General features: G+C 43.4%; 1 protein-coding gene across 1 annotated transcript in view; it reads right to left on the reverse strand.

Annotated features, from left to right (window-relative positions):
* The window catches only part of LOC308307771 (collagen alpha-3(VI) chain-like), a 127,505-nt gene that overhangs the window by 9,571 nt on the left and 104,560 nt on the right, over positions 1-13,374 (reverse strand). Inside the window, exons 22-39 of the mRNA XM_080753050.1 lie at positions 13,334-13,369; positions 12,802-12,864; positions 12,431-12,493; positions 11,224-11,286; positions 10,716-10,778; positions 10,020-10,070; positions 8,968-9,003; positions 8,784-8,846; positions 7,264-7,326; positions 6,785-6,817; positions 6,657-6,693; positions 5,950-5,961; positions 4,404-4,897; positions 3,534-3,636; positions 2,391-2,710; positions 1,376-1,757; positions 687-789; positions 546-601 (exon numbers count right to left, since the gene is read on the reverse strand). Coding sequence (XP_080609176.1) covers positions 546-601; positions 687-789; positions 1,376-1,757; positions 2,391-2,710; positions 3,534-3,636; positions 4,404-4,897; positions 5,950-5,961; positions 6,657-6,693; positions 6,785-6,817; positions 7,264-7,326; positions 8,784-8,846; positions 8,968-9,003; positions 10,020-10,070; positions 10,716-10,778; positions 11,224-11,286; positions 12,431-12,493; positions 12,802-12,864; positions 13,334-13,369 — 2,041 coding nt within the window. The remainder of the gene's footprint in view (positions 1-545; positions 602-686; positions 790-1,375; positions 1,758-2,390; positions 2,711-3,533; positions 3,637-4,403; positions 4,898-5,949; positions 5,962-6,656; positions 6,694-6,784; positions 6,818-7,263; positions 7,327-8,783; positions 8,847-8,967; positions 9,004-10,019; positions 10,071-10,715; positions 10,779-11,223; positions 11,287-12,430; positions 12,494-12,801; positions 12,865-13,333; positions 13,370-13,374) is intronic.

Here is a 13,374-nt window from a genome sequence, read left to right on the forward strand (position 1 = left end):
AAAGCTTCCGAGGCTCTTCAAAATTAAAGCGTAAGTGAACGACGGCAGCAGCAACAGCTAGAAATGTTAGAAACCTTGGCTTCCCATGTGTTAAAAGGATTCAAAAGACACTTATAGAATCGGGTCAAAATTCAAATTTTTCAAAACTCGGTGCCGCGCTGTGAGCTTGTATATCTGCTATTTTTCAATAGTTAAAGCATAAAATAATGATACACAATAATGTGTACCCGTTCTAAATGGGTTAAAAAAACAAATCTCCATTGGCTCCTGTGTTTAATTCTGCTGGAAAACGCACGTTTCTCTGTTTCCTTTTCTCGCCTGCTGTCTCCATTGTAAACACTGCTAACCAGTTAGCTTGCATCTCTGGAACAGTATGAAGGATTCGAGTGCGGCCTTTTGTAATCGGCCACGAACCGCAACTTTAAAAAGGTAAGAAAAACTAAAAAAAGCGGAAGCGAAAGTTTAATGAAAGCAGACGAGTTAATACACAGCAGGTTTCTGTAGACCAGCAGCGTTGAGTCCAATACGTATTTAGCCAACTTTACCTTTGTGCTTTCTTTGATGGACTGTCTGGTGGTCATCGTGGTGTTTGTGATCTTTCCTATGGAGATTTACAAGAATTAGTGAATAGAAAACATAGCGAGGAGGACCGATTAAATGACGGGACAGATGATCAAATTACTTACTCCTCAGGGGGTGAGGATTTAAAGGGATTTTTCAATGGCTGATCATTCTGGAACCACTTGCAGTTTTTGGAGACCTCAGGGGACATGTAGAACGCATTCTCAACTGTAAACACGAGTAGGACAGGACAACGGTTATTACTGACAGAGACCTACAGCTGTAGTGCCATTATGCTTTTAGGGTATTATGGTGTTTCATTCAGGGGATATACAGGAGAATTTGTCCAGCATGGAATTGCATTAAAGGCAGTGTAAGTGATGTTGTGTGTGTGTGTGTGTGTGTGTGTGTGTGTGTGTGTGTGTGTGTGTGTGTGTGTGTGTTTGAAAATGTTAAAGTGATATATTCTGATAGTAATTGCTATAGAGTGTTTGAGGTTTCTTATCGTCACTGTCAGGCAGAAACCTCGTATCTCCAAGTTTCAAATGTGTATGTTTTTTCCGTAAAGCAAAGCCCTGCTTCATCATACAAGCTTGTTGCACAAAACTAGTGAAAATAGCAGATCTACAAGCACACAATGCCTCGTGGCGTGAGGCATTGTGTGCCTGTAAATCTGCTCATTTCACTAGTTTAAAACCATTTTTAAAACGATAAACAGAAAAGCAATGGTTTCGGACATGCAAGGTTTCCACTCGACAATGACGTGTTCTAAATAAAATGCATTGCTGTTGCTAGTATTATATCTTGCACTTACTGCTAATGTACTTTGGCAGCAGTCGACCAAAGTTCTGGATGTGCTTGTCGTAGAAGTACGAGGCGCTCTCCAGCCTCTTGAAGAAGACGTCGGACGGCTCGCTGGCCATGCGCGCCAACACGCGCGTGTCCCCGGGGGTCAGCCTCTCGCCCACGCCCAGGATGACCAGGAAGTAGCCCTTGCACTTGACCTCGGTGGCCACGCGCACCAGCGCCTCCTCGTCCTCGGCCACGTCGCCGGTCACCAACAGCATCAGGACCTTGCGGTCCCTCGGCGACGGCGCCCTCTCGAACACCTGCTCCACCGTCCACTCGATGGCCGCCGCCAGCGCCCGGCCGCCCTCCAGCTGTGGCGTCTTCTCCAGAAGGAAGTTGATGATGTCCTGGGAGGAGCTCAAGGTTATTATGGGTGCGTTCGGAAATACAGCACCGAGCGCCAATACAAACTAATATGCGAGTGCGCTCGGGGTGCGCATATCTGAACGCACCCTATATTAAAAAAATAAAATAAAATTAAAATAAATCGTTAACTGAACTAAATAAAAAAACACGATAACTAACTGAAACTGTATTGTGTGTTTACGAAACTAACTAAAACAAACTGCAATTATTGACAACCAAACCGGTACCTGAATATACTATATATTTTTTAATCCTATCTTCTGTTGACTTTTTATTACACAATAGGCTTACTTAGGTGCCCTCCACACTAGGCGCGGTTGCCGTCGGAGCTGCCGCTAGGATCAGCGGTGGCCGCACCGCGGTGAGACACAAACACACTCGCTCAGTGAGTAAACGTTGCGCGGTATTTCACAAAGATGAACACAATCCATCTCTCACGCATGCACAAACGAGCACGCTCGCGATGGATTTCACGGGACCGCACCTGCTCGCCTCGCCGCCCCAAAACTTGAAAATGAATTGCTAGGAGGCGGTGACCGCGCCTAGTGTGGAGGGCACCTTACTCAGAACTAATTAAAACTAAACTATAATAAAAAAAACCAAACTATTCTAACCTTGGAGGAGCGGTGGTCCGTCAGGCCGATGTCCACATGGATGGGGGAGCCGCTGCTGTTGCGGAGGAACTCGTAGGGCGCCTGCTGGACCACCGCCACCCTGGCGTGGTGGATGGACAGCGCGGGCTCCGAGGCCACCTCCAGCTGCTCCACGATGTGCGCCGCGTAGCGCTTCATCTCGGTGAAGACGGAGGGGTATGTGGACTCTGAGCTGTCCATGACGAAGGCCATGTCGATGTCCACGTCCGTGGTGAAGGACCGCCTGTCTCGGCCGGACAGCGGCGGAACGTAGTCGCACACTTGGTCGGGAGCGCAGACGTCTGAGGAGGAGAGGTTTGGCTCAGGGAGTTTTGTCTTTGTTATGATTTCCATAATATGTCTGAATGGATTTTGTTTGGAGAGTTATTTCTGGACTAAGTGCAACTTTCACTGCTGTGAGGAGGCAATGTGCTTCCAATTAGCTGCAACAATGGGAGTATTGTGGTCAGCCAGCATGCAACGTGTTACGTGTAACACACTGTACTCTCCAGAGCGGTGGTTCTCAAAGTGGGGTCAGGGGACCCCCAGTGGTCCTCGAGGGGGTTCCAGGGGGTCCCCAGATAAACTCATAGTTAGGAACCAACTGGACCCTTGCAGGTCTTTAACTCGTAGAAGTGTGTAGAAATGGAACCAAATGGACCCGTCCATTTCAAGCTGCATTTGTATGCTCTCTAGTTGCATACAACCGTGGTGGTCTTAATACTGTACATATCAAACTGGGGGGTCCCAAGTTTGAGAACCAATGCTCTAGAGACATCAGACAGTGTGCTCCATGTAACATCATACTCTGGTCTAGAGACGTCAGAATGCAACATGGGTCATAGATTCTGACAGTTGCCTAGCTCAGCTAGACTCTGCCATTGCTAACACAAGGCAGTGTGATATTGTCTGGCTAAGCCAGGCTAATGTGACAGCGTGCTTCCACGCAGAGTGTGTCATACTCTTGACACGTATTATTAATAAACGGCTCAAACAATATCCTTCAGTTGGCAGCATTAGTATGAGGCCATCATTAGTGCATAATAGAATATGTATACTGTACATATAGGCTACTGTAGTATTACCTATTACCTGTAGTACATTTATAATATGTATGTATATTACCAAGGCACACGTGGCAGTTCATAATCTTCTGGATGACTGAGTTGTATTGAGCACTTCCAGGACTGGGCAGGACAATCACCTGAGCCAGGGCTGTGTTGTTAATCTGATGCAAAGAGAACAAGAAACAAATGTTTTGAAAATGTAGAGCTGCAACTTGTCAACGATATTATGAAATATACAGTATTGTCAATACCTTCAACCCTAACTGGAGCCATATGTTTAACTGTGTCAATGGATTTTTTTTGCATGCAATACCAGATGAGAAATGTGGGTCCATTCTGAATGGTGCTTTACTAATTCAATACCCAGAAGACTATGTTTTTTCTCAATCTGTTCTAGGGGCCAGTATTGGCAGAGGAAAGGGAAAAGGGGTCTTTTTTCCACAGTACACTTGGCACATATTATGTGAAGTTTGTCTTCTGCATTTAACCCATCCTATATAGGAGTCCAGAGAATGCCTGTAGACTAAGACAGACTTTTGCTGATAAAAAAAGGAACACTGACAGACTTAACACAGTGTGTTTCATCATTTAGAAGGAAAAAGAAAAGAAAAAAAAGGAGGTTGAAGAACAATATTTCTTCTCCCAATTTAGTTGGTATGCCAGTTAACCCTTTCCCTTCCCACACGTTTCTGTATTGCCACTTCTATCGTACAGTACTGTCTCACCTGCCAGTCAGGATGTAGCACCTTCGTCCTATACTCTCCCACTGACAGATGCCACCCGGCCCGTAGGGAGTCACTAGCACAGTGACAAACATCGCCCTCCCCACCTGACATCCTTCCCCTGAAACACCGATTGTGCCCTATTTTATACATAGGCTATTTGTAAATAGCCGATTGTAGATTCTGGTGATGCGAGGTTAGTTCACCTGCAGTGCTCTGGTGAGGGCTCTGTCGTCGCGGTTGACCAGGAACACGGACGCTATCCCGGCGTCGTAGAGGCGGAGGGCCGCGGCGCTCACGGGCTGCGTGTCTCTCACCGGCCCGTTGACGAAAAAGATGGCCACCTTCCTCATGAGGAAGCCGCTGCGGACCCTCTTGAAGGTGTTCTGCGCCACAAAGTTCATGGCGGTCTCCAGGCTGCGCTGCTTGCGCGTCTGCAGGGTCTGCAGGCCCTCGATGCGCTGCACCAGGGCGCGTCTCTTCAGCGCGTCGGCGAAGCGGATCTCGGTGGTCACCTCGTTGTTGTAGAGGGTCAGGGCCACCCGCGCGCCCCTCGGACAGTTGCTCTCTGAGATGGTTATGTTCCCGACCAGACGCAGCACCGTGTCGCGCATGGTGTTGAAGGCCGGGCGACCCACGCCGTCGGACGCGTCCAGGGCGAAGGCAAGCTCGGTCGGGTACAGAGGACACTCCTGCTGGCCTGACCACGCAAAAAAAATAAATTAATAATGATATTATAATCGAGTAATGGTAGCCTAGGATCCATACTGATTCGCTACGTTTGAATTTTTCCTCACTCTTGCTACTCTTGTCTGGCCATTTTGCTAGCCTAAGATGGCTCAGCGTTGAAGACAGGGTTAAACAACTAAAAATGGGATTGACTTTCAAAATAGCGAATGCAAATCTGCCCTCAATCCCCTCAGTACCCGCTTATCTGACCAAACATCTCCAAAAAGTTAGCGACACCCACAGCCACAACACCAGAAGGAGCGCACACAACGATCTGAAAATACAAACCCATAAGACAAATATGGGTAAATTCTCCTTCTACAACACTGCCACCCAGGTGGGGAATTCCGTGACTACTTCCCTTAAAACACGTAGCTCACTGGCCTCCTTCAAAACTGCCCTGAAAACTCATCTTTCAGGAGGCCAGAGGCGGAGGTAGTTATCACTTCTCCCATAGACAGGTGAGAAGTAAGCACCCCCCCTTACGTTATCCCACCCCCTTGTTTACCCTACCCTGTACATAGTGTTTTTATAACTGCGATGATTTTTGAAAGTTTTTCTTTTTTTTGCTTGCTATTTGTTATGTCCATGAATTGAATACCAAGGACTTCCGACGTAAAAAAGATCGTAAAAAGGACTCATTTGGGATGCTCCTTCAGGGTGTTTTACTGTACTTGACGGTACTGTATTGACTATACTTGTACTGTTCTTCATTTTTTGTCTAATAAAATAAAGGAAGCTTTCCAGACTGTGAAGCAAAGTGAGAGAGAGAAAAAAAAAGCTGAACGTAGCAATCAGTCTGGATACCAGGCTAGAGAAATGGCACACATGGTCCTGAAATTGTTTTAGTGGATTATCGTTCATGATCAGTAGATTTATTGGTTTTATTTAAGTGTTTAGACTATTATGAACTAGAGCAGCTGGTGTAAATTAGTTGGAACGTTTGACACATGGTTGACAGGCCAGTACTTCTCATTTAATAATTGTGGAACTGTGGAGTATGTATGACCCATTGTTACTCACCATAGCAGCAAGCTGGAGAAGAAAAGAAGGGAAAAGAGAGGTGTCTCTTTGTTATACAAGTTATCACACTGGGCATCAGTCTAATTATTATACTTAGGCCTGACTAATATAGTTATCAAATCATCACATTATACTGTGCACCAGTTTAATTATTATATTAAAGCAGGGGTCTTCAACAGGGGGTCCGGGACCCCTAGGGGGTCCTCAGAGTTACTACAGGGGGTCCTCCAAATCTTTGTTCTTCTCCTTTTTTTATATAAACCACTTGAACCCTAGTGTCCTTACAATAATAGCAGATCTACAACAGCAGATCTACTTTGCCAACAATAGCAGATCTACAAGCTCACAACGCCTCGCGCTGCGAGGCGTTGTGAGCTTGTAGATCGGCTATTTTTGGCAAAGAGCTTTGGTGTAGAGGGGGAAAAAGAGCAGACTAAGTACAGAATGAAAGGTCAAGTTTATTAAGTCTTGGCGATTCAAGTGGTTAAAAAACACACTGAAAACACAAATTGACATGAATCCAAAATACACAGATGATCGATCGTGCTGTCAAAACAATGAAACTATATGGAATCTATGAAAAGGTTGTGGGTGGTCCCTGCTTCATCTCTCTCTCAGCTAAGGGGTCCTTGGCCTGAAAACGTTGAAGACCCCTGTATTAAAGTATTGCATAGATATCAACATTTTGATGTAATTATTATACTCACGACAGTTATCTCTGATCTTCTTGACGAGGTCACATTGCTAGGGAAAAAAAGAGGCAACGGGAAACATATTTGAATCAAGTCGACGACAGATCCTAGATATCGATGTTTACTGTATACACAATACATACCACAACACCAGGTCCTCTGGGGCCTTTCTCCCCCTGTGAAAACACAGAACCGTTGTATTAACAGCTGGACAGAACCTCAACATCCTTTGCTTCCTACAGTATGTGACAACTTTATGTGTGTGGAATTGTTTGAACAACCAAGGAACTCACTGTGATACACAATACACATGTGGCAGCCATGGTCTGAGTCCAAATCGCAGGGTCAAAGTAACACTGTGAAACCCTGAGTGCTAATTTAACTCAAAGAGTATACAAAACAGAACCAAATGGACCCGTGCGGGTTCATTTGGTTCTGTTTACGTACACTCTCAGAATTATATTATCGCTGAGAAGTTTAGTGTGCAGTGCCCAGCAGCTAAAAGTTGTACAACCCCCCCCCCCCCCCCCCCCCACTCCATTAACTGTTATGGAGGCTTTTGTTTAATTTATATGGATTTTCCACAGCTTGTAAACAAAGGGAAGGGAGTTTAATTACTCACATAGGGTCCAGCATATCCGACCTCTCCCTTCTGCCCTGGTGTTCCGATATTCCCCGAGACGCCCTGGAGGGAATAAAACACATGTGATTATTGTCTACGCTTGTTTATTTGGGTTTCTTCACTTCAAAGGATCACTCTATTACCTTAAAAAGTGACAGTGAAAATACGATCTTAAGCTGGTTGCACACTGCACTGCGTTTTTCGTTGCATTTTTGGAAATCAGAAAACCGGAGGTCAGGGAGAGAGAGAGAGGAAAGAGAGAGAGAGAAAGGGTGACAGCTGCGAAAATCGAAAAAAATCAACCCTGGTCCGAAAATAAATACGATACGGGCGGCAGAGTGAAAAGAAGTGATTGACATAATGTGGGGTTGATTCTTTTATTTACGTGCTGCGAAATTCGCTCCGATATTCGGCCCGAAAAACTCAGCAGTGTGCAAAGACCTTTAGTCTGTGATTGATTGAATACTTTAGCATAGGAAAAGCAGTACAGTTCCGATACAAGGTCTACTAATAGGTTTTAAACCCAAGAAAGCACTATGGTTTGTTTACATTGGGGTCCTTTGTAGTCTACCCTGCCATAGTAGCACGTATACTGTATGCACTCAGAAACACAGTTTTCTATCCAGTAAATCCATGTATCAGCCAGGATTCATCTAAGACATGAATCTCCAATGTGTATCTTGGACTAGCCTACATGTGGCGAGCCTGTGTCATCCACCATGACATACATGTATGCATCCAAATTATGCATCCAGATTTGGTTTTAGTCTGATCAGATTCCCATTGACTTCTATTATAAAATGTAAGTTTAATATTAAACAAAAAGTATCCAACATAATGTGAAAATAAATACTACTTCTGTGGCCTACTGGCAGCGTTCACAAAAACATTGGCCGCTGATTGGTCCTGTGGTTTGTGCAGAGCCTGCAGCGGATCTTGCAAAACCACAGGTTCTACCGTGTTTTCTGTGTGCACCGCCAAATGCACATTTTGCATTTCGGAGAGAACTGCTGATCTGAGCAAGGGTTCAACACAGTGTTGACGACAAATTTTGATTTAGTTTTAGTCATATAGTCTTTTGAATTAAATTGCATTTAGTTTTAGTCACATTCTGAAAAGTTTTAGTTTTAGTCTAGTTTTAGTCGACTAAAATTAATTTTGACAGAGAAAAAAAAAGTATTTTGAAGGCATTGACGGTGTCGTATTGGCTCATTTGACATTTGGTTGCATGCTGAAAATAGCCGATCTACAAGCTTTTAAATCTGCTATTTCAGAATGCCCGAGCACAACCAAACATAAAATTACTTGTCTTTTGGTTCTACTGGATCTCTTCTCTAGTAGTTGTATTTTTTATTTGTTGCTGAAATTGCCACAATATTTAGTCTCAGTCTTAGTCATCATGTCTTAGTTTTTATATCGTTTTTAGTTTTTACTTCGTTTTTGTCAGTGAAAAAAGGTAGTCGACGATAGTTTTTCGTCATAGTTTTAGCAGACTAAATGAACGGTGGTTCAACGCTCACCCTCTGTCCACGGTTTCCTCTGCCTCCAAGACCGCCACTCGTCCCGAGGTCACCAGCTTCTCCCTGATGGGCGACAAAGACCGAAAGCACAGAACAGGAGAATGAACGTTAATTGAAACCTGAGTTCTCAGTGTGGTGAAACCATTGTTTTTTATGGCTCATCAGTTCTGACAATATAGTTTACCTTAGGTCCTGGGAAGCCCGGGAAGCCTGCATCACCCTGTGACACAAACGCACAAAATTTGTGTACCGTCATTGGTTTATCCACGTTTGGATGGGGTTCATACACCAGATGCCAAAGCAAATTCCTTGTAATGAAACCTCATACTGTATTTGACTCTGATTGTGACAAAGGTTAACCCACTTAAAGGAGTAGTTCACCCAAAATAATTACTTATTTTCTATCTATTACACACCCCATGAAGTGTGGTTGCCCCTGCACAGGACAACCAGACTATAGTATAATTGATTTCATTCCATCCATCCATTCATCTTTTCCCCCTTATAAACTTTATTTTGACGTGCTACTCCTCCCACAGTTTTGGTGGCACGCACTTGGGCCATCGATTTATTAGTGAATACATTTTCCCCATTGACTTGAATGGGGAAAATTCAAACGGTAAGACGAAATTAATTTGCAAATGTTACTCGCGTCACGGCAACCACACTTTCTAGTTTTAATTTTTGATGACCGGCAGAGCCATGCATTCAAGGCTTCATGTCTCCATTGTCTGACTTCCTCTCAGTTGTTTTGAGGTTTGTAATCTGTATGTGTCAATTATGATTTAGCCAACGCTTTTTTTTAATATTTAGAAGAGTGCCTTGGTTTTCTTTTTTTCTTTTTTTTTCGCTTCATGGGGTCCTACTCAACCTTTTTCAACAATTTCAATTTTCTAAAATAGCAATATATAATAGGAATAGGTGATCTACAATCTCTCAGAGAGTCATGATGCGACACGCTGTAGGTACCACATGATACTGACCCAGTATGTCCATATACAGTATGAGCATTCCAAGATTTGGGCTTAATATTGATAAGATCAGGGATCTTCATATATGGGCATGAAAGGGACAAGGACTGACAGATACAGAGATATCCATATATGCACATGAAGGGGATAAATGGTAACAGAGAATACATTTCCCACGCGTCAGGGCAACCACACTTGCAATTTCCCTTTCTAGTTTGTTACTGTGTTTTAACTTGATTTGGGGTTTGTTGAATATGACACTGACCCTCCTGCCCTTGGGTCCAGCGATGCCAAATCCATCTCTGCCGTCTTCACCCTACAAGAAAACATTCAACAGGTTAATAAATAGATATTCATAGTGTTTATTACTGTACACAACAATATGTTATGTTTTCCTAGCAAGAACTACATTTAGTTTAACCGTATCAACTACTTGTGCCAGTTTGTCACCATAGGCTATATCATGGTGACCCTAGTAGGCATCAGCTGTCAACAATGTAGATTACAGAATGTACATAAAAGATCAACAGACCGCAAATACAGTCAGACATCACATGTATTCTGGGACTCTGCAGTGTAACAGAAGCAACTGATAAAAGGCAGAAAGTCTGATGCATGGGAAATCCACTGGGAAAAATACCATTTCCCTGATTAAAAACACACCATAGATATATTCTTGGGGCCCAGAAAGACACAGAGACATAAATCCTACTTAAAACCATCCATGACGCACAGGCTAGCGTCTGGAGTCGATCCTAAGTTCTGCTGCCAAGAGCTATTCTCTTTTACAATGCCCAAAATGACTACAATGACCCTATAAATTCATCTATTTAATAGTATGGGAGAAGGAATTAATGGCTGTTTCAAAGACAACATGATTATTTGCATATGTCCGACTTATTTATGCGGGGGGGGGGGGGGGGGTAAGTAGTGTACAGAGGGGATGAGAACGTGTTCTTACAGACTCCCCGCGGGGGCCGAGGGGTCCCACAACACCTTTAGGTCCCGGGTCACCAGGCTCTCCCTGCAAAGATAAAGGGGATCATTTAGACTTTAGAATCTGATTGAGATAGCATAGAGATAGAGACAGACAGTGCAGATAAAAGACAGAGATACACAGAAAAAGATTGAAAGAGAGCAGTCAGGGTTAAACAGGATTGAGGCGGTCACAGAGGCGTTTGAGGGAGAAAAAGAAAAATACATTTATATACAGTATATATTTCTACAGGATATTGAGTGAATTTCCACTGGCTTAATTGAGCTCACATGCTTTTATTTGAAGTGGCTGTGAGAAGCAGCATGGCTGTTTTTTTTTAGGGTTCTTTCATGTTTGCTCAAACAGACTGTGGGTGTGTGTCCAGTAATGTGAGAGTTCAAGGCATAGGAGCTGATGTGTTTCTAACCGAAACAAAGTGTTTTTGTTTTTTTACAGCCATGTCAATCATATTTTCTGTATAATGGTACTGTACCTTGCGACCGAGACTTCCTCTTCTGCCCCTCTCTCCATTAGTACCTTGGAGTCCTCCAGGGCCCTGGAAAAAACAAAATATGATTTTAGAAAACGTTTTATTGATGGTTTAAGTGATCTAATAATAATAGTCAGGACAACAATGCTGCAAAAATCCTTAGAGATATGTATCTTCCATCAACTTGCCGTCAACAGAAGGTATTCTTTTGGCTGAATTTTTAGCAGCTAGCCTATTATAAACCATACCAAGAGATTGTCACACCGTAACATGGATTGCATACTTTGTTTCCTTCCAGACATTGCTCTTTCTGACTGTATGAATATGATGTTCATGTGGACAAGTCTCAATCAAAACATGACGGTTGAATTATCTTAAGTCAAACTGAGATATACTCTCTGATACAGAGGAATGTTCTTAGTCAAGAGGCCAATATTCTGAAGGCCAACCTCTGTAGAAAGAAAGCTGGCTAACACAAAAGGGCTGGGTCAACTTGGCATTACAAAACCTCCCAAGCTTTCAAAGCAGTATACATCGTTTTATAGAGAATCAAAGTCTAACATAATATACACATCCTACCTGGGTCGACTTTTTTCCCCCCATTCTCTCTTCTTTAAAAAAGAAAATTGCATCAAATGCAAATAAACTAATTTCCCTAATAAACAAATGATCCCGGAAGTTTGACTCGTATGGATATGAAGAATGAACTGACGGCGAGAAAGCACTATGTTACTGCCGCCAAATTAGTAAAGTTTCCGCCAGAAACAGACTATATCAAATATGAATGACAGACTATCATAAACGATACAGACCCGACGATATCGCTGAGAGCAGTTTGTTTATTTTTGGACAACAATGCTTATACTCTACGAGACGATTTTAAGATGACCGAATGTTATTCTCCATAGAGAAAATCTTCTGCGACCCAGGGGATGACGAGTGACCTCAGGACTTCGGGAACTCTATTATCATATGAGCAGTGGGGGGAAGGGAGTCACAGGCTAAAGGCCTGTCCATAGTAACTCCGAAACTTTTGTTCGATGAGTTACGACTTTCCGACGTGCAGATTTCCAAACTCTAATTCGGTGTAATGCTTGTCAGAAGTCGTGAGTGACGTCATTTTGTAGTCGAACCGGGACATTTCCGATGAAAGGTTCGGTTTCGGAGAAAGTATGGACAGGCCTTAAATGGTCCTGATAGGTGCACTCACCCTTGGTCCTGGGTTCCCGTCCTCTCCTCTGGTTCCAGGTGTACCGATTGGTCCAGGAGGGCCCTGAAGAATGAGAACCATACATCTTTACTTAACAAATCTTGTGAAATAGAGGAGGGCTAAAACAGGTACTACCAATGGAAAATGATCCCAAAAGATATAGTCTGCGTAATTCAGCCATCAAGGTCCAGTCAAAACATTTAGTCATGCAACTAAAGCGGCCAATATAAGCATTTACTAAAGAAGCCCTACAACAGCGGAGGACTGTGATTTATATTTTGGCAACGGAGGACACTGCATGTTCACCGGCTGCAATGAGCCGGCTGTCAAACACTGTATAAAGGATGGGCGAAGATAAAAGATGCACTCACCCTGGATCCTCCAATACCAGGCTCTCCCTGCACACCTTCTGCTCCAGGTTTTCCCAGAGCTCCCTGCAACGTGGCAGAATGCCAAAGCAAAAAGTCTTAATGAAGTTTAACACAGCAATAAACACGCTGATAAGCAATAAGGGAAAGGTTCTATTTGTGAGACAAAAACAAGGGGGTGGGCATTTTAATGACCACTTAAGTTCAGTCTTTACTTTAAACCAGACCCCCCCAAAATAATCACATTTGATCTAGGCATCCCCAAAATAAACACATTTTAACAAGGGACCCCCACCCTGAGTTGAGGCATTACATTTAGTTTGACTCGGTTCCACAGATAAATATTGTGAAAATAGACGATCTACAAGCTCACAGCGCCTCGCAACGCATGGAATTACATGCAATGCAATGCTTGTAGATAGGCTATTGGTTAATGCACAGATATGTTTTGTAATAACAATTAAAATCTGCTAAATAACTTTCCATTACAGGCTTATGATCAGCACAGATAGCGCCTGGAGATAACAATACTCACAGCCTGTCCAGGCGGACCTCTTCTGCCATCGGATCCCTAAA

Source organism: Nannobrachium achirus (genome assembly GCF_963921795.1).
Source record: "Nannobrachium achirus genome assembly, chromosome: 22".
Classification (NCBI taxonomy): Eukaryota; Metazoa; Chordata; class Actinopteri; order Myctophiformes; family Myctophidae; genus Nannobrachium; species Nannobrachium achirus.